Source organism: Lutjanus erythropterus, chromosome 7 (assembly GCF_056507025.1).
Source record: "Lutjanus erythropterus isolate fLutEry1 chromosome 7, fLutEry1.hap2, whole genome shotgun sequence".
Lineage (NCBI taxonomy): Eukaryota > Metazoa > Chordata > Actinopteri > Lutjaniformes > Lutjanidae > Lutjanus > Lutjanus erythropterus.
Window position 1 is genome coordinate 28,313,519 of NC_139323.1, and position 21,511 is coordinate 28,335,029.

The 21,511-nt window shown below is 40.3% G+C and overlaps 1 protein-coding gene across 2 annotated transcripts; it reads left to right on the forward strand.

Moving 5' to 3' along the window:
• Window positions 1–805: 805 nt before the first annotated feature.
• sin3b (SIN3 transcription regulator family member B) lies at window positions 806–21,400 on the forward strand. 2 transcript variants are annotated; one of them, XM_084723468.1, is made up of 20 exons: window positions 806–1,330; window positions 4,613–4,719; window positions 5,018–5,171; window positions 7,235–7,600; window positions 8,027–8,182; window positions 8,706–8,834; window positions 9,026–9,115; window positions 9,307–9,425; window positions 9,830–10,043; window positions 10,352–10,468; window positions 10,649–10,887; window positions 11,522–11,705; window positions 12,978–13,854; window positions 16,035–16,204; window positions 16,308–16,481; window positions 17,510–17,602; window positions 17,735–17,829; window positions 18,619–18,817; window positions 20,119–20,400; window positions 20,500–21,400. In XM_084723468.1, exons 1-19 carry the CDS (start codon window positions 1,220–1,222, stop codon window positions 20,353–20,355), a joined length of 3,831 nt encoding a protein of 1,276 aa, XP_084579594.1. In that variant the 5' UTR covers window positions 806–1,219; the 3' UTR covers window positions 20,356–20,400; window positions 20,500–21,400. The 2 variants fall into 2 exon arrangements, with proteins under 2 accessions (XP_084579594.1, XP_084579593.1); XM_084723467.1 differs by having other exon boundaries at window positions 20,119–21,400.
• The last annotated feature ends 111 nt before the right edge of the window (window positions 21,401–21,511 follow it).

Here is a 21,511-nt window from a genome sequence, read left to right on the forward strand (position 1 = left end):
ATGTGTTTTTTTCACTTGCCTGGCTGGGCAAGTGGGTCAGAAATCTACTTGTCCAAAGTTATTTTTTACTTGCCCCTATATAGTAATTACTGTGTTTACTCTTGATGTAAATTTATCAGTGGAAATGCACATTGTGTCATAGATGTGAAAATAATATGACATTCTCCCCTACTTCTGCCCAGAGATGAATTGGCTTACTGTGAAACAATGTTTAATTTTTTGTTTTTTACCTCTCAGGCATGTGAATAGTCAGATTTACTAGCCCGATGTGGCATTTTACTTGCCCTGAGCAACTGGGCAATCCTTATGGTTGAGCCCTGCATAAGCATAACAAATAAGGAAGGCTGTGTTTAATTGTATTTTCTCTATTGTTTTTAACACAACTTTGTATTTGGGCCACTAAAAATGTATTCTGGCCACTAAATTTAGGGGCTTGTTGGACAGTGTTTAAGAACGGTAGTGTCTACCCCTGTAATAAAGTTGGTGAAAACTGCTTCTTGCTGTTGCACTGTATTGAAGTAGCTGAATCAGTGCTGCTTTTTGCTCACATGCCCACTGACTGAGCTGCAGATATCTATCAATAAGCCTAGTATTGATCTGTCTCAGTCTGTGCCCAGTCTATCGTTTATCTTGTACTTGTGGGTACAGTGTGAACTATGTAGCTATCGTTTTGCATGGAGTAACATTGTTCCTTTGTAGCAGTGAAGGGGGAGTGGAGCAATCTGATTCTTGTGAACTCAGCTCCTCCCATCGTTGCGCATGCGCAGATCAATTTTTCACTCTTCTTTTCTTTTTTCAATTTTTCACTCCTACTCTGGCTTCCGGACGCCAAGACAGACCGCTGCCGCCGAATTTAAAGAGACAGGCGATAGTTATTTTAAATACGATAAACGGCAACCATTGTCCCTTCGCTTATTTCCCGATGCTTCTTGCCTGAGCTTGTGTAATTTGACGGTGATGTTTAATCAAAGTCGCGGCGAGTAGCAGCTTGTCTGTCATCACCCTCCACTCTGCTGGATTTTCCGTCCTTTTGCGCTGTGTGCCGAGAAAGAGAGAGAGACTGTCCAGCTAGGCAAAGTAGGGTTGCTTGCTGGCAGGCAGGCAGGCAAGGCAGGCTGGCTTCCCGACCGAGAGGAAGGTTTGTCGGCTAGCCAACAACTGGAGGTAACACCGAGTTAGTTGTGTGGTAGTGGCTCTCCAGCCTCCTGTCGCCGGGATAATGGCGAAGATTCAGGCACACAGCACGGCGAAGCAAATAAACCAAATCCAAGACAAGCCTTACGTTATAACACAAAAGCAAGTGCAGCAGCAGCACTTCCAGAAGCTGAAGGTAAGGAGACAACGGACACGACAAGGGAAAAGTCCTCAGAGTCACAACCATTTTGTTGGCTGCATTTGGATTTGAGGCTTTTCTCTTTCTCTCACCGTCGAGAGTAGTGAAAGCAACGGCTGGCTAACCGTCAGTTAGCTCGCCGGCCTATTAAAAGTAATTCATCGTTAAACAGCCGAACATTTAAGGTTAGATGTGGACGCTGTGTTTCATTAATGAGTATGTGAGTGACAGTCGAGTTGGTGGTAGTTTGTTATTTACGGTGTCAATAACAGACCCTGTGAGCAAACGTTAACTCAAACCTCGGTTGTGGGAAGTTCCTCCTTGTTCGTTTTTTTCAGCCACCCTGAACAAAGTGGAGGACGTCAGCCAGGCTAGCCAACAACCAACGGCTAACTATTTCACTTGATTAGCAGCTTCATTACCCACATTTCTTTGTTATCGCAGTGTTTGAATATTATCATGCTGTTTGTGCCAACACGGCACCGTTGGCTGGAGACCAGCTCTGACTAAACGTATTGTATAAATGTGTATGTGGGTAGGTGGTGTTGTAAGTGTTCGTGGAGTTATTATCGTCAGTTGGCTAACGTTAGCTAGAACAACCCTCTTTAGATGAGGACTGTTTGTGACAATGCTAACCTAACCGAGCCTGGATGTTGTGTTAATAAAGACAGCCGAGGTCCAGTGAACAAAAGCTGTTTGGTGTGTCTTGTATTCGCTCATTTATTTATTTATTTAGCGGGTACTTGTACAGCTCGTACAGCTAACTAGTGCATTTGTTGATACAGCACTCCAGTTGACAATGAAGAAAGCAAACATTACCTATTTATGACTCCGAGTCCAGAAATGTCCACATGTAGTCTAGAGGAAATGCATTACAAATATGTCGTTTTGATAGTGAAATTGGATTGTAATACTTGCTAAAAATACAGTTATTAATGAGACGCAATGTAGGATTTAACCTATTTATAAATAAATCGTTGTCCTATTAAAGGCGCACTTAACCCTCAAATCAAAAATACATGTTTTTAGCACCTGTAGTGCTATGTATTCATTTAAATAGTTTTGGTGTAAGTTGCCAGGTTTTGGAGATGTCAGCCATAGAGATGCCTGCTTTCTCTCAAATATAATGGAACTAGATGTAGGCCTATTGAATCTCCTGATACTGTGTGTATCACGGTACATGGGTTATGATTCAATATATTGCGATATCGTGAGGATTTAATTTTAGAAAAACTGGCATATTATAAAGAGCACTCCACCATATGCATAAAATCTGTTTTAGAGGTTTACTTTTTTATGCAACCAGAAGAGTGAAAATTGATAACAACACTGCAAACTAGTGATTAGGGGTTTAAGCATGACACAGAATGAAGCTTTGCCACAAATCTTTGCATGTATCATGATACATTGTTTCAGGGAGTTGATAGTGTATTAAAAACATAACAAAACATAGTATCACAATACAAGTGGATTGATATTTTCTTACAGCTTGATTCCACTGGGCACAGCTGCGCCAGGGCCACCTGAGCTGGTCGTTCCCGTTCTAGACAACACTTGCGATTCCACCAGACGCGTGCCGGCTCGTCCCAGAAGCGACTCTCCAGCCCTTGGAGAATATGCACCAAGTCTATTTTTGATGGATGCTGCATCAAGCTACACAGAGTAGATTGAGTGGGCAGGAAGTCAGACACAGATACAACGTAGAAAATCCAGTAAATTTACAAAGTAAACAACTCTGTGCAGACTCCGGGTCATAAAAACAGACAAATAGGAAAGTATTTTACTATGTAGCCGTCTTACCCATGATAGAAACACAAAAACAAAGAAAAAATTACCAAATCAACAAAATTTGAGCAAGTCAACATAATCGGGTGGCAAAACCATCTGCTTCTGAGACACTGCTGGCGGGGCATGAGGCTGTGTGGAGCACCGATCAGAATCCCATCACAGGCGCGATCTGCCCAGTGGAATCAAGGAGTTACACCCTTATCTGCCACAAAAATTTCTGCTTTTGCTCAAATATAATGAAACTAGAAGTAGGGCTGGGTATCGGTATTCCATACTTTTTAAGGTATCGACTAAAATAACCCAGTGCCATGTAGTATTGAAACTTCTCCAGTCAAATGATACCTGCGCACTTAAGGTTGTAAAATGTATCTATACTTGTTCAATACCAGGTTTAAAACAAGACACCACTAACATTTCATAGTACTGAAAGTACTGAAGCTATAAAAAAAGAAAGATCTAAGTGCTCATTCAAGACCTCAGATCAGTTTAGCCTTTAGTTTCCTGCCTGAAATTTGGCTTGCAGCAAGACCAGTGTTCAGTGACATTTTTTCTGCATCAGCCCTGTGTACCGGTTGTTAATTTTAAAAAAGACCATATTTTGTAGAAATATGAAAGAGGTATTGAGTGTCGTTTGCTAGTATTGTATTGAAGTTTCAAATTCTGGTCTTGTGACAACCCACCACAGCAGCTTTATCTAATGCAGCCTGGTGTGGTGCAGAGCACAGTGTTAAAAAAAAAAAAAAAGGAAAAAGACAAAAACTTTTCATCGGCATCAACAGCAATGCCTCTTTCCAGAAATCAAGACCCAGTGACACAAAACAAAAATAATTAATGGATCTTGTTGTAAGCAGTTTGATGTAGGAACTGTTTTCTTTCTACTGTCCACCAACGTTATCACCTTGCAGAGGAAAGCATGCATCTACTCAACGAACAAGGGGCTCTTTCACGTGACAGCACGCCATGTAAACATTAATGGTTGTTCACCTCACCTGAGCTGTAACTTCTCATCCATGAGGACGGATGCTTCCTTCTGCATGGTAAAACGGTAGACTGCAGTAGTTCAGTCGAAAGAAAATAGTTCCTGCATGAAGCTGCTCACAGTAAGATCTGGATTAGCTTGAGTAACGGAATTATGATTTCTGCTTTTGAGTTTTTTAAAACGTATTTTTTGGTGTGTTGAACAGAACAAGGTGAGAGCCTTGTAGTTCCATTATTTTCGAGAGAAGGCAGACCTCTTTAGCCATGATCTCCAAAATTCAGTTGGTCACACCAAAACTATCTAGATGATAAATAGCACTACAGGTGAGAGGAAAAATAGGGTAAACTGTCCCTTTTAAACAATTTCAAGCTTTGTTGATAGCTGAGTTTACATCTCTGTAAGATCATTCTTCATCAACAGTACAACAGAATGTTTGCCTAAATATTTCTCCACAGATAAGACTGATTGTTTTGTGCTGCATTGATGATTTTTGTTGTTTCTCTGTGCTTCAGGTTGAAGATGCCTTGTCATATCTGGACCAAGTCAAAATCCGTTTTGCAAACGATCCTGGCATATACAACAAGTTTCTCGACATCATGAAGGAGTTCAAGTCACAGAGGTATTTATGCAAGAAGTTTCTTAGTTTCAGTAATACATTTTTAATGAGACTCTTGAGATACTGAATGGTGGCGCTTGTGTGTGGACTTTGATTACGTTGCAAGAAATAAATACCCGGGGATCAAACACACATTTTATCAATAAGTAAGAAATTGCAGATTCCACTCTAATTACGCCACTGTTTGTGTTCTCCTTTTGAATAGAAGTTGGTTGCTTTCATGCAGCATATAAGAGAAGAAGTTCATCTTTATTTGCCTCTGTCATCCTCACCACTAATTTCTGCCTGTTCTCCTGAATAGCATCGACACACCGGGGGTGATAAACCGCGTGTCACAACTCTTCCATGGACACCCAGACCTAGTCTTGGGCTTCAACGCCTTCCTACCACCAGGGTATCGGATAGAGGTCCCCAAAAATGGGGTGGCTTTCCTCCAATCTCCGTTCTCCACACAGGTGAGACCCCTCTTCTCACCGCTGTAGCTGATAAAGTCTCAAAACTAGTGCTTTATTTATCTTCACACCTGTGAAAATTTCAGGAGTTGGGCAATGTGCTTGAAGGTACTGTACGTTTAAGCTGACAGAAGTTTTAAATTCTTAAGAGAAAACAGGCTTCAGATGGATGCTCTGTCTCAAAACATCGCTCTGAGGTTAGAGGATTTGTTAATTGATACGTTTTTAATAGAATTCACAGAAATAATCAGGGCATGAGATGATTTATTCTTTCTTCTTGTTTTTTGTAATCACCAAAGACTCACCTTTCCTTTGTTTGGAGAAACATTTAAACTTTTAAAGCTTAAAACTTTTTTAAGATCCCAAATATGCAATACAGAATTGTGCACATACTCCCAGTTGCTAGTTTATTAGGTACACCTCGCTAAAACTAATAACCACGTGCAGCACATTTAAAACCATTACACCAAAAACGAAACAGGGTTAGGAGACTTTATTAAGGATTTATTGCAGGACTGTAAACTGTGGGGCTGCAACTAGTGAGTATTTTGATGGCCAGTTAATCTGTCTATTTTCTTGATCAATCGATTAGGGTAATTGTTTGGCCTATAAAATGTCAGAAAATTGTGAAAAATGATGATCACTGATGTCCTCAAATGTCTTGTTTTGTCCACAATCCAGAGATATTCCGTCTAAAGAATTCAGAAACTATTTATTTAAGAAGGTGGAATCAGAGAATTTAGACCTTTTGTTTTATTACTCAAACTGATTAATCAATTATCAAAATAGTTGGCCATTAATTTAACAATTGATCAACCATTGCAGCTCCATTAGACTGCATTAGTTTTAGCTATGTGTGCCCAATATACTGGCTACTGGGTGTATGTAATGTTGAACAGTAGTCTATATTTTATGTATATATGTATATACACACATATAGATTATTTTAAACAATTTCATATTAATTTACATTGTCTATAACAATTTGATATATAAAATAAAGATACAGAACCTGTTCTACAAGTTTGTAGAATTGCATTGCACTGATTCAGAACTGATCTGACATGATTTGCTTCAGGTTAGATTCAGTTTCAATTCAGTTAACATTTGATGTTTTTTATTCATAGACTAATCAGTGTTTTCAGTTTTGGTTGACAGAAAACAAATCATAAAGAATGCAGACACCAGTTTCAGGTTCATCAGTTTCACATCCACGGGATTTTCAGGTGCTCTTGAAGATGTAAAAAATAGTCACAGAAAATAACATTCTTCAGTTACTCTTACGCTGACCAACATGCCAGACTAAATAGAGGATTTTAATGTACCTTCACTGCCAAAAACGCTCCTCTCTGAAAATAAATTCTTTGCTTTTAATGTATTAGCTCCAAATGCGAATGATGTTTTCGTCTGTGGGAGATTTTCTTGTTTGGGAAGTGGACAGCTTGAGTAAGGGATATAATTGGGCAACCTGAGGTCAGGGGAGGTGTGTGTCATACACACATACAGACATTATGAGTGTCATTATGAGATTTGCATTGAAACTGTTTTGACAGCTGAATAACTGAATGCATGTTTTGAAAAATCATACAATGGAATGAAAAAAGTTGTCCATCAAAGCACACTATTTTATGCTAACAATCCCACAATGCAACCTGCCAAATTTTATGCAGAAACAATACATTCATAAGGGTTTTTTGGTTTACTGAGACTTGTAGTTTTTCTTAATTTCTATGCTGTTTCACCTCAAAGAATTTGATTGACTGTTGTTGTAGAGTTTTAGGACATATGCCAACATTTCTGATGTAGGACTTCTGTTAGCGATGATGCATTGCCATGATGGATTTACACTTTATTGCTCATTATAGCCTATGAACGAGGGAGTGATTTCAGACACATCCACTTACTAGGGTTAATTGATTTTAAAACTAACATTGCTTACCACCAGATTTTTGCCACCATCTGGGCTTGCGTAATTTTAAGTTATTAAGTAATTTAATTACTTAATTACTTTAATGCACCCCTAACCATCCAGTGCAAATTCTTCCTCCTATCTTTCATCTGCCCAGGTATCCCCAGGCCAGCAGGGGAAGAGCCTCACCACCTCTGCAGTGACCATGACCTCAGGTAGTGCCTCTGCCAGCCAAATTGAAGCTGGACCGGCCCAGACCACTGAAGTCAAGGTGGCCTCATCAGAGCCCCCATCCTCCTCAACCCCAGCAGGACCTCCAGAGCCTCCCAGCAGGCTTTCTCTCCCCCTGACAAGCAGAGAGAGCCAGAATCAAGCAACCACCTCCTCTGTATCCCCACCTGCCTCAGAGACAAGCCCCGTAGAATTTGACAGTGCCATCAGCTATGTAAACAAGATCAAAAACCGTTTCTTGGACCACCCAGAGATCTACAGAGCCTTCCTAGAGATTCTTCACACGTATCAGGTACTGTAGAGATACAGTGTGGTTATTTAAATAGCTTTTTAGTTGAATATTATGATATAATATAGGCAGTATAAGGTTTTTCAGTTACTGAGTTTTAGTTTTCCTGTTATGCCTCAAAGATTTTGACTGTTTTTGTTGGGTTTTAGCAAAGCAGAGTCTCACAGCATTTGTATTCTAGTGAGAATGAGAGTCCTTTCTAAACAGCTTTATGGTGTTTTAAAGCAAACAAATAAGTAAAGGTCATAGTTGAAGTGCTATTGTCCCGTATCAAATTTCCACAGCAGTCTGTTCCTTGGAGGACAGCGGCAGTGTTTGTCTCCTACATAAAGACTATTGGCCATGTGTAGCCAGGCCATAATTTCTCTGCTTTTTTACAAGTTTGATTTCTCATGTCTGATCACCATTGTCTCCTCTACCGCCCCTCAGAAGGAGCAGTTGGAGGTGAAGGAGAGTCGAGGCAGCCGAGGCAGCAGTGGGATGACTGAAGATGAGGTGTTCTCTAAAGTTGCCAGTCTTTTCAAGGGGCAAGAAGACCTGCTGGCTGAGTTTGGACAATTCTTACCTGATGCCAAGAGATCACTGGTCAGTAAATCAGCAGCAGACAGAGATAAATGATGCTGCTATTTCAAAACAGAAACATTATTGATCTGTTTTGACGCAAAAAGCAACATTTTTGTCATTTCTGTCTTTCAGCATAGATGTAAATACATCACAACTGAATTGCTAATTGACAGTTTTTATTTCCAGTTAATTTTTTCTTATCAGTCTTTGAATACAGTTGTGCAAGTGCAAGTCCAAAGTAAAGCTGATACGATTTAGTAGATTAACTAATAAGTCATTCAACAATAACATTTGGCAACTGTCTTAATCGACCAAAGGAATTTTAAATCTTTACAAGCAAAAATGCCAAAAAGTCACTGTTGCTTCTCAGATGTGATTTTGTTTTTTGTTTTTTAGTCTATGAAAGTAGATAAAAGATGAATGGCTTCTGGCCTATTGGTTGCACTATACAAGCTCTCTAAGTATGTCAACTTGGGCATAATGGGCATTTTTCACTCTTTTTTTACCCTGTGTGACACTTTCCTCTGTGTTTCCTCTCCCGTAGTTCACAGGGAGCTCACTGACAGGGGGTAAAGAGACGCTGAAAAGGCCGGAGGAAGAGGACACGATAACCAAACAGAACAAAAAGAGGCCCCGGCCCATCCTACTGCAGCACATGTCCCCACTGCTCAAGGTAAATTCTCTATTTAGAGTAACTGCCTCAGGCAATGCGCCATTATATGTATACATGTCCTTGATCTATGAAACAACTCTTTGTATCATCCTCAAAGCAACCAAATCAAAAGCTCCAACTACAATAACTTAATTATTAGTTTTTAAAGATACAGATCATTAAACATAGATTTTTCTTTCTTTTTATTTAAGAAAAAAATGAAGTATTCCTGTACCAAAGATCAGTCTTTTGCTTCAGTTGGCAAACATGGAGTCTTAAGAGAATTTTCCTTCTTTGATAAGGTAAGGAATTCTTTTCCATGGATTGGTTGGATTTCCTTCTTTCTTGGTTCATGCTGTTTATTTGACCCACTGCCTCTGTACCTTGTTATCTTTTGTCCTCTTTTTCTCTATCACTGTCTTTATGTTTTTTTTTTTTTTTTTTTATGGCAATTTGATGATGTAATTTTCTTTCTACCCCTCACATCATTCAGGTTCGTCGCCTGTTTAAAAGCCAGGAAGTGTATGAAAACTTTCTGCGCTGCATTGCCTTGTTTAACCAGGAAGTAGTTTCGGGAGCAGAGCTGCTACAGCTAGTCACTCCTTTCCTGGGGTGAGTGGACAGAAAGATAATTGAACTGAACAAATGTGTGAAATGGCTGGATGAAAACTGGGATATGGACACAGTAGCTGCAGGGAGCTGACAGGATGTGTAGACTGTAATATCTGGTCTTGTAGAAGAGACACTCTGGTATTACTGCAGGAAAGGGCAAGAACTGTTAAAAATGTTGACATTTATAAAAGGCTTTAGGGATCATTGAAAACTTTGTAAAGGTATTTGCAAATGGTTTTGATATGCCTATTGTGAAATTGAACATAAGGCAGATTTTTATTCACATTACATTCTCATAGGTAGGATTATTCTGATGGGACACACTTTTTGTTTTTTGTTTTTTTTAGTTACCTGTTTTCCTCCTGATTTATCTGTCGTTCCTGATTTCATCCATCTCCTTACAGGAAGTTTCCCGAACTGTACACACAGTTCAAGTCATTTCTGGGGGACAAAGAGCTCTCTCATGCAGTGTCAGGGCTGTCGGATCGCTACATGGAGGGGGGAGGGGGCAGGGAGGTGGATTATGCCTCCTGCAAGCGCCTGGGGTCCAGCTACAGAGCACTGCCCAAGACTTACCAGCAGCCTAAATGCAGCGGACGCACTGCCCTATGCAAGGAGGTACACCCACCTCTGTTTTCCTAAAGAGCTGTCACTAGATCAGTGCATCACTTATGCATTGTGAGATCTGTCGAATGGAGTCTTCCTCAAAAAATATTTACGAAGCAGATTTTTCTTAGTTTGAGACATGCTTTGTTTACATCGTTTACTTGCTAGCAATCCTCCTTGTTTTTGCTTGCGTATTGCTGTGTTTTTTGAGCATTAATAAAAAAGATAAAGATAAGTAAAAGATAGACCAGTGTGTCATGTGGGTTTTCTCATTGATGATTATTATGATATTAACTCTTTTTAATTTTGTGTCCGTGTAGGTGTTGAACGACACCTGGGTGTCATTCCCCTCTTGGTCAGAGGACTCCACCTTTGTCAGCTCAAAGAAGACTCCTTACGAGGAACAGCTGCATCGCTGCGAGGATGAAAGATTTGAGGTACGTACATCCAAAGAACAATTTCGTCCACACTCCTTGTAGAGCCAGGAGGTTTCTGCATCACAATTTACTCAGTATATGTTTTTGTCTTATAAGCTTTAATACATAGTGCACTTGGCACTATACTGTAGTTAAAAGCTGTCCAATAAAAGCTCTATGTTTGTAACTCTCTACTTATAGTTGGATGTGGTTCTGGAGACAAACTTGGCCACCATCAGGGTGCTTGAGAGTGTCCAGAAGAAGCTCTCCCGTCTTTCACCTGAGGATCAGGACCGATTCAGATTAGACGACTGCCTGGGCGGCACCTCTGAGGTCATCCAGCGCCGTGCTGTGTATCGTATCTATGGTGACAAAGCCCCTGAGATCATTGAGGGACTGAAGAGGAGTCCTGCTACCGCTGTGCCTGTGGTGCTCAAGAGGTCAGGACTGTCTTTTTATTTCAAATTTCTTCACCAGAAAAACACTCAATGGAAAAATTCCATGGCTGAATTCTCGAGTTTAAGATCTTATGTGAATGCACTGTTATTATGGTCAGTTAGATATATTAACAGGATTCTCAGATTCTGTTGTACATCAACATTGTGAATATGAAAAGAAGGTTGTTGCTTGCAGTTAGACCGGCCATTTAATTAACATTCCTGACAGTATGATAAATATGTTGCATTGCTGACAGTATGAGTACAATCCTTGTATCAGTAAGCAGTGATCTTTGTACATCCTGCCAACAAAGGTGAACCAGACCAGTAACGGCTGTGTTTTTAAAAGCAATGTTTGTGTATTTAGTGTGCTGTATGTCGTTACTTGAAAATGTGCGTTTTGCACATGAGTGACTGCCACATAAAAAGAATGAATGATTGAAAAACTGACATTTTCCCTTCCACAGATCCTTACAATCAAGCTGTCAAGCAGCTTCACTGACAGACATGTTACAGTAACATATTTATATACGTGATTTGTTTTGTCAAGTGTCTACATTTTGCAATTACAAATACTTTTATTGATTCATAGAGGAAAAGTGGGTGGAAATTGGATTTAAGGTGTCTTCTTTCACAGGTTGAAAGCCAAGGAGGAGGAGTGGAGAGAGGCCCAGCAGGGTTTCAATAAGATCTGGAGGGAGCAGTATGAGAAGGCTTACCTGAAGTCTCTGGACCACCAAGGAGTCAACTTCAAACAGAATGACATGAAGGCCCTGCGGTCGAAGAGTCTTCTCAATGAGATTGAGAGTGTCTATGATGAGGTAAAAACTTCCTATCTGCATCCCAACAGCAGAGCTTTCATAATATGAAAAAGTAGTTAGGTGTGGAGTGTCAAAGTATATTTCTGTAGAATTTTTGTGCTAGTTTGTAAAGCCATGTGGGAGCTTAGACACAATGAGGCATAATAAAATTGAGTGTTAAATGTTAATGACCACCTTAACACCATGTTTTAAATTGGAATAAAAATGCATTCAAACTTATACAAACAAAAACAAATGAGAAGTTTAAAAGAAACCTTCTTATTCTGGTTGACATTGATGTGTTCATTGTGTGAGATGAGATCCCGTATACACAAGTGGAAATAACGCCCTCAACTTAAGACTCACCACAAGAATCAATTGTAACCATACAAAGGTTGAATATTTACAGTACGTAGGTGTACTCAGTCTGCTGATGAGGATTGTGTGACGTGGTCAAAAGCTCCAGAACAACCAAGGCAGTAAATTGACCTTTAGTTGATATTGTTTTATAATTGACTTATATGTTGGTTTTCTTTTGACTGACTGACTGTGTTGTTCTGATTTTAGAGGAAAAATTTGTAGCTGTGAGTGCAGGGGTATGTTAAATGGCCCTAAAAAATATTTCAGGGTATTTCTGCTATAACAGTAGTGTTTGACAGCATGACAGAATACTGAAAAGTTTCTGGTTTAAAACTCACAATAAATGTTGGGCTGTCCTTGTGGAGCTTGTGTTTCTCCTCGTACTCTTCCAGGTGCTTTGGCTTGAGATGATAAAATACGTTTCGCTGTTCCAGTTATCTTGCGCTTCTTACACATTACCGTGGTTTCTTTTACATCTGATCTTAAGTTCTTCCTGAGTTGTTTGTAACCAAACCACTTCCACACTACAGAAGTTGCTCCCTTTTCTGGAACCAACTTCTTTCTCCACCATGGGTTACTTTCACTTTTAGCCAAGCTTGTTGCTGCTCTGCGTAACTGTATGACATCATTACATCAAGTCAGAATATTGCCATTATTGCAGTATTAAGAAGATAAGATTTAAAAATTATCTTATCTTATCTTCTTAAATCTCATTAAGAATCATGCCAGTATCATTAATACAATATGATGCTGTACAGTCTGTACAATATTATATGACACATCCTAGCTGTAGCAGGAGAAGAAGTGATTGTTTTTTCCTTTGATTTTTTTAATGGAAAGATTAATTTCCCTGAGATCAAAGGAACCTGTTAATGATTTGTCACTGTATTTTTCAGTTGTGTGCATTAAGCTCTGTTTTTCTGTGTCTCTTAGCGTCAGGAGCAGAGCACAGAGGAGGGTGGAGTTGGCCAGCAGAGCCGTAACGGCTCTGGTTCGGCCTCCACCAGCGAGCCTCACATGGTGTTTACGTACGAGGACAAACAGATTTTGGAGGACGCCGCCTCGCTCATCATCTATCACGTCAAACGCCAGCCCACCATTCACAAAGACGACAAGGACCACATCAAGCGCATCATCCAGCACTTTGTCCCCGACCTGTTCTTCTCCCGCCGCGGCGAGCTCAGTGATACTGAAGAATGGACAGATGAGGAGGCTGAGCCTGAGGAGGGTGGAGAAAGAGGAAGTGGAGGAGGAGGTGGGACAGCAGCAGCAGGTGGAGGAAATGGCAATGCTAATAATGGATCAGGAGCTGCAGCAGCACCCACAGGTAGTCAGTCTCAACCCCAGCCTGCCCAGTCACAGTCCCAGGCCCAGTCCCAACCGCAGCAGCAGCTCAATGGGGAGTCCAGGCGGAGACGCTGCAGTCCATCCCAGCCTGCAGACACGGAGGCCTCCACCACCTCTAGTAGCACTAGCCAGCCTGCAGGGACAGCTTCATCCACTCCTGGATCCACACCTATGGAGACAGGTTCAGGTGCAGCTGGAGAGAAGGTGGACCTGCGCGACCCTGAAGCGGAGCACCAGAAGGATCTGGACGGCGTCTACAACCTTTTCTTCGTCAACAACAACTGGTATTTCTTCTTGCGACTGCACCAGACCTTGTGTTCACGGCTGCTGCGTGTTTACCGACAGGCAGAACGTCAGCTGCTGGAGCACCGAGCTGAGCAGAGCAGGGAGAGGCTCCTGATGGCGGAGGGAAGGAGAGAAAAAGCATGTGACCTCGCCATGGAACTCCGCCTCAAGCAGCCTAGTAAGTTTAGCCACTGGTCAGATCTGCAAATCCTAAAATGGGCTGATTCAAAAGTATTGTATAGTATGAGCTGGTTCAACCAGCTGTCATCTCTGACTCAACAGGGACAAATAGTCTCAGTGTAGGAGGTTGTGTTTTGTTTTTAGATCCTTGAACTATGATCAAGAGCTGTATTATTCATATTACCTCATCAGGGAGATGAGTTAATTAGCTTTAATTAATAAGCTCCGAATCACAAAGTTAATTTAAGTCAAACTGTTTCTGATGTCAGTTGACCTAAATTATGCCAAAAATTCAGTGTTCAGTCAGTCACAGTGCATAATGAAAGGAGAGGTTTGTTTGAAAAATATTTCAGATCTGTTGAAAGACTGATGCTATTCTCTTCTTTGCTTGGACAGCATTTGAAACAGCGTGGTGTTGAAGGCCTAATTAAAGATACTAACATATAGTGTTATGGTCTCTCATATAACAGATATACTGGCAAGCCTAGTATAGTATTGTTTGATTTTGTGTCTTAGTAGAGCTGGAATTTTGTGTGTTGTAGCACAGTATGTGTTTTTGGTGTCTTAAGGTGATTTGGAAGATTAGTATCAAGGCCATTCAAGGGATTTTTAAAAATGGATTTGTGTGCTGCAAAAAGCCTGATCCATTTTGGATCATTTGTTAATGATAACCCACTGAGCTCCAGGTAAACCCACTTTCTACAGTCAATTAGGCTATTTTATAACACTGAGCCACACAGCAGGGCTGCAACTAATGATTATTCTCATTATTGTTTAATCTGTGGATTATTTTCTCAACTACTCCGTTAATTGTTTGGTCATAAAAAGGTGAAAATGCCATCATAATGTTAGTGAGGACAGGTTGAGATCATTAAATGTCCTAGCCTATTTATTTTAAAACAGAATTATGCAACTTTCAACATGTAAATGAACATCCGTTACATTCAAGCGCTTACCAAATGATTTCACACACTGCTGATGAAGCATATCACTGCAGGTAAATCTCTGTATTTCAGAGATACCAGAGTTTTTAAATCAGGTGTCCGCGACGACATTCCCATGCTAGTGCACCAGTATTGACAGGGTTTTTTAATGCATCAACGAGCAGTGATTGGTTTGCCAGAGCTGAAGCTGGGGACAGCCATAGTGAGAGTAGGCTACAGCAACTGCAAGTACGACTATGGCGGAAAAAACTTAGTGCAGCAATGTTCAGAACAATGTCCCTGATTTAAAAAAAAAAAAAGGCAGCTCATTGTTCAGAGGAAAATCACAGTCAAAAAAAGAAAGCTATCACTGTAAATACTGTACTTTGGTGGAAAATATACTCCATTTCTGGCATAGATAAGTACCTCATCTGAGGACTTGTTTTTTCTCTCTCTCTGATCCTGTTTACACAGGAAGATTTGAAGTGAGCTCTGTTTGGGGCAAGTTCACCTGTAGGCATACGTCATAAGTATTGTTTGTGTAATTACTCTCATTGCCAAAAAGAAGAGACAAAAGTTCTGTACTGCAGGTTGAAATTCTCAGGACCTTGAACCATCATTATTTGGTATTTCCTCTAATACTTGTATCATTGCTTGATTCATTTTTCTAAAGTAGTTGCTGATTGTTTTTTGGGTTTTTTTATTAAAGCTGGGGTAGGCAGTTTATTTTTGGCATCATGGGGCAAAAGTCCCATGATAACCTTTAAGCATAATGTAATTCAAGTGGTCTGAGAGAATACTAGACATCTCCTCCTCTTGGCTCCGTTTTCAGGCTTTCAAAAAATCTAGCCAGTGACTGAGACTTGGCCAATCACAGTTCAGTAAGATAGTTAATTGTTGAGTCTCATTCCCAGAATTTGGAAATGAGACTCAACAATTAAGTCTTTCTCTAGAATCAGCTACTGCACCTTTTCATTAACAAATTGTCGAAGTTCCTCCACAGAGCGGGACAAACACACATCAGGCAACAGTTTGAATTAATTATGTTCACACTGACCACCCTGCTACTTTTTGTTGAAAACTGCATTTGAATTATTTATCCATGCTAGGGGCATAGATGGGATCTAGATCTAAGTCCTGCTCCGGCCTTCCTGTCACAATAGATCCACAGTGACAGTCGCCACCACACAGATGACTTAATTAAATTGTAATGGCATGCTGTTGTACCAGATGTGACTTCGCTTTGCTTCCACAGGTGAGGTGGAGTTGGAGGAATACTATCCAGCCTTCCTGGACATGGTGCGCAGCCTGCTGGACGGCAACCTGGATTCCACACAGTATGAAGACACCCTGAGAGAGATGTTCACCATCCACGCCTACATTGGCTTCACCATCGACAAGGTCATCCACAACATCATTCGGCAGGTAAGCAGGGTTTACCATTACACTGGGGAGATGTATCAGACAATGAGGACATGAACAATATGTAACATTGTCTCATTCTGATCTGCTCTTTCTTTGACCTCAGCTGCAGCACCTTGTGAGCGACGAGGTGTGTCTGCAGGTGGTTGATCTTTACCTTGCTGAGAGGAAGAGGGGGGCAGCAGGAGGAAACCTGTCCTCACAGTGTGTTAGAGCAGCTTGGGAGACGAGCTACCAGTGGAAAGCAGAGAGGGTCATGGCAGAGGAGAACTGCTTCAAGGTGAGCACAGTGTCCTGCTGAATGTAGTACCGGATTACATATTTATGAAACACTTGTTTTCAGTTCAGTGGAAACATGCTATTTACACTTATTCAGTAATTGTAGAAGATAGTAAACCTTTATTGCAACCCTATGTTTATCCAGAAAAGCAAAATGCATCGCTTGTCTTTATTTATAATATGGTATTATGTTTTATGTTGTAAAAGAAGAACTTGTTTTCTTAATTTATCAGAGTATCTTCAATGCTACAGATGTTCTTAGTTACAGTTTGATCTTCTTTCTTATGACTAAGGCTTTAAATTCACTTATAATTGGATCAGCTGCCATTACTCTCAACAGCCAAGTCTAAATCCACCATGAAGTCACTCACTGGTTTGTGGACAACTGTTTTGAAGCCTCAAGTTTGGCATTAGGGGGGTCGCCATCTTGATTTTTTGCAACTGGAGCATGCACAGTACAAGAGCATGGAGCCAGTGGGTGATTCACTGCGACTTGGGCGATGCCACAACAGAACTTTGATCCATCTTTGATTAACGCTGCCTATTTTGACAGTTTGATCTGAGGTTTGCAAGCCCTGTGTGTTGCGCTTGACAGACTCTGAGAACAACCTGTCAATCACAGTGTAGCCCAGCACTAAAGAATACCCCGTTTCACTCTAAAGGGACCATCATTTACAAAATGAGCATCATGGTGTATAGGACAAGACTTGAAACTTGCGATTGAGACCAGAAACTCATTGGGAAACTGTTTGCTAAGGTCATAAGTCAAGTAAGAATAGGGTCATTTTGCCGCAAGAGTACATATTATCAGACTTCTTTTTGCAGCTAGTGGAGTCGCCCTCTGCTGGCCATTAGAAAGAATGCAGGTTTAAGGCACTTAAACATCAGCTTCACTTTTCAGACCTGGAATCTCCGTTTACTATTTATAGTACAGTCAGTGTCAGCAACTTGAATCTCTTTTATATGAATTTTAACCCCTGAGTGATTTGAGTTGTTTACTGACTGTTTATTTGTACTCTGTGTCATCAGGTGATGTTTATCCAAAACAAGGGTCATGTGACGATGACCATCGAGCTGCTGGACACTGAGGAGGCCCAGGCCGATGACCCATTAGATGTCCAGGTAAACATGCATTTACAAACAATTGAAATGTTTGTTTCACACAGACACTTTGAAATGAATATTATCATATAGATAAACATTTAATAAGCTTAATTGATCAGTTATTAATTTCTTTTCTGTCTTCTCCCTCAGTGCCTCTCGAGCTACATGGAGCAGTTTGTAGGAACAGAGTCCAGTCTGTGTTCTCAAGCAGAGGGCTACTTCTTCAAACCTGTATTTCTGCCCAGGTATAACAGTTATTGATATTTCTGAATATAGTTTTTTTTTATTAGCGGTTTAGGCTGTGCATCTTATAGCCACCAGTCTTGTATAAATAACATAGTGAGATCAGCCTGTGATCTGCTTGTGATGTGCTTACAACAAATTGTTTTTGGCCTTACTGGTTTTCCACTTGTTTTTGAAACACCTTTAGTGTAGAGCATCCAGTACATCAACAACATAACAAAGCTTTGATTTATTTTAAAGTTCAATGAAAATGCAACATTTTGATAATTAAAATGTTGCGTTTTCAGTGAACTTTGTGCTGACAGTGTGCAGAAGTTCATGAACCCATGTCTTTAAGGTGTGCGCTGGATGGTACTTAACTAGTGTTAAATAGTTTTTGTGGAGACTGTCAGAATATGTTACTGATGGCATTTGCACAATGGAAGAAGAGGTCTGTTAAAATGAATCTTTGTATTATTTACTGGTAGGCTCATTATCATTTACTTACACAGTAGTTTACTAAGACACAGTGTCACCCACAGGTAGAGTCAGCAAATGTGGTCCAGAACATGGCAACATTTTAAATTAATGTCCCATTTTAAAAATGTTGAGGCTCGGTTCTCCACCTTGGTATCATTTTAAGCCAGGAAAAAATTCTGGTAAAATTTAGGAATTTGACTAAGAGCCTGGAAAAGTAAATTGTCTGTTCAAACATTAAGTCATTCAGTTGTTCTCAATATGTCAGACAAATTATTGTAATCCAGACAACATGTTGAGCTCTAATAAAATGTTAAATGCGTCTCTTTTTCTAGGAACCTGCGTCGTTTCCGTCGTTGGCAGGTGCGACAGGTTGAGGCGATGCGCTGCAGGAGAGAGTGGCACCGCCAGCTGGGTGTGGAGAATGCTGGGAGTCTGGACTGTCGGTTTAAACTAAACACTCACAAGATGGTGTTTGTCATGAACTCTGAGGACTACATGTACCGCAGAGGAGCTCTGGTCAAGGCCAGAAAGGTAGGTCATTAGTGTCCTGTTGTGGCATGTTGTAAGCCTGAGATGTGATGTGGAGAAGCTGGGTGACTGTTTGTGCCAGGATAATCACATCTTGCCTTTTCTGCTTGTTAAAACCCTCTAGGATCTAAGGCATTTTCTTGATTGTTTTTTTTTTAACATCTATAAAGCCACTACAAGGTACTTTATATATTTTGTTGATTTTGGAGGCTGCGGTGGACAAAAGCAGTAGTGAGTCCACTGTAATAACCAGAAAGTCAAATCTTATTTTTAAATAACATACTACTCACTGTAACTTTGCCCGGGAAAATGTAAACGCATCTGATTTCAAGTAGAATCCTACCCAGTGGCAAACAATAAGAATAACTATACAGAAAAAGCCAATTTTGTCTCTGATGAGGTAATAGTATTAAATTTAGAATCTGTTAAAAACTCATTGTAGAAGTTTTATTTCACTTATTAAGGTACTTGTATATAACATGATACCTATGTCTTTTATACCAAAATTAATCCAGCATGTTCTGCTTTTAAAATTTCCATTACCGTGTGGACCATCTGTTTTTGTTTGCCCTGACAAATAAATGGCTGTTCATGAGTTGTAAGAAATCGTTAATAATCTCTTCAGAGTTTATATTTATAATTGTTAAATTTAGCAATATGTAAATGGAGCCTGGCAGGCAATAAGACAGGCAGTCACTGAACTCAAGAGTGTGTATTTTCAAAGCAGTGGGTTTTTATTTTCAGGATAACTGGCTTAGCTTTACGTTGACAGACAGCTGACTGTTATAAACTGCTGATCAACTGACAGTGCAGGACTCACTGTCAGTTGTTATTGTCAAATTGTAATGTAATGCAGGTTCAGTGTCCCTGTAATCTGTCTGAGCTTTTAGTGTGGTGAGGAGCGGGCAGGGGAAAACAACTCACTTCAACCATAGACGGTAGATTAAACAGGGTGTCAGTCTATTTAATAAACCATCTATGACTCATGATTTGGACTGCAGCACTCATTTTTTGAAAGCTAGGGTCTTACATGTTGCTTTTTTAAAGGTGAAAAATTGAAGTCACATTTTTGAAATTCTTTATATCTCTTGTGAAAACAAACCTTTACTCGTGTGGATTAAGTTTTTTGGTGTTTGTGTCTTACAAAACACACAAAAATAGAATAATATGTGACTTAAGTAGTAGATAAATGTATCATAAATGTCTAAAATGAAATTTTGTAAAAGTGTTTTTTGAGTGTTGTCTGTCACTCCACTTTCATCTTGTCTGGACGAAGCTCTGACAGTTTTTCTCTCCCTCCGCAGTCGCAGCACAGAGTGGCAGCGAGCCAGCACGAACGCTTTGACAAGTGGCACCAGGGCTGGCTGGGCAATCACGTCACGTCCTCGGCCGAACGCTCGGTGCAGAACTGGCTAATGGGCGAGGACGAGGAGGACATGATCCCCTGCAAGACGACCTGCCTGTCGACCGAGGTGAAGGGGCAAACGGTGAACAGATACCAGGTTCATTACAGCGGTAGCAAAGCCCCGGCCTCACCGTAGAGGCCCGCATACAGATGGACACACAGCGCACACAAACACACACAGGTAAATGCATGGACGTACAGGACATTCATACACTAAACACAGACATAAACAGCTGCAGTCCCACTTCTCCACCTTCCTCCACAACATGTTCACTCACAGATGAAGAAACTGGCAGTGCAGACTCAGTGAACAGTGAGTCAGTGCACACTGAGGGATGATGTGGAGAAAAAGGACCAACACAGACAGTGAAGTAATCAATGAGAGTGAACTCGGCCCCGACTGATGGCACGAGTTGGACACGAAGGCACAAATGGAGCATCATCATCATCCTCATCATCATTCTAGCTTCTCTGGTGGCACTAAACATTGATAAGACTGATGGACAGAGATGGTTGATCAGGTGAGAAGTTATGAGATCATGGAATTTGTTTCAGAAATGTGAATGTCTGTTTCTTTTTCTTTTTTATTTTTAAAGTCAAGTGTAGTTTTTAGCTTCTAAAGCCAGAGAGCCTTCTGTTTGTTGGTTGGTTGGTTTATGTGTGTTTATATGGAGAGATAATGGTAAAAACGTGTGTATGTATGTGTATTCTGCTCTCTTCATTTTGTCTGTTTGTATGCCCAGTACAGGCTCTACAACTCTAGTAATTGCATTATTACTGTATGTGCATATATACAACAGGGATGGATCCTGTATTTTTATATATGCATCTACACGAGTTGATTGATACATCTTAAGATCACGTGGTTCTTTACAGTGTTTGCTGTCCGCCAACTCTTGATGTTTGCATTTTGTTTTTTTGTATTTTTTTCCCTTTTTTGTGTTGTAGCTAAACAAGATATCACCAGGGCAACAAGGAGTCCTTAAATTTAATTGGTTTAATATGGATGAAGCAGTCAAATTATGTATCATATTCATGATACTAAATGTTTACTTTGTATTGTCTTTTTTTTGCATACTGACATTGAAAATAAAAGCAAAATATCAGTGTTAAAATAGAATGTATAACATTTATCCTGTATCAGTTATCACAAAATAAACAACCTAGTTGTGACCTTCTTAGATGTTGACTGGCAGGTTGTTTGTTTGTTGGCTTGGGAGAATTTTAACATACAGATTACTCGCTAGATGCAACTCGGCGAATTGATGCATTGATTTTTTTTCAATATGTTG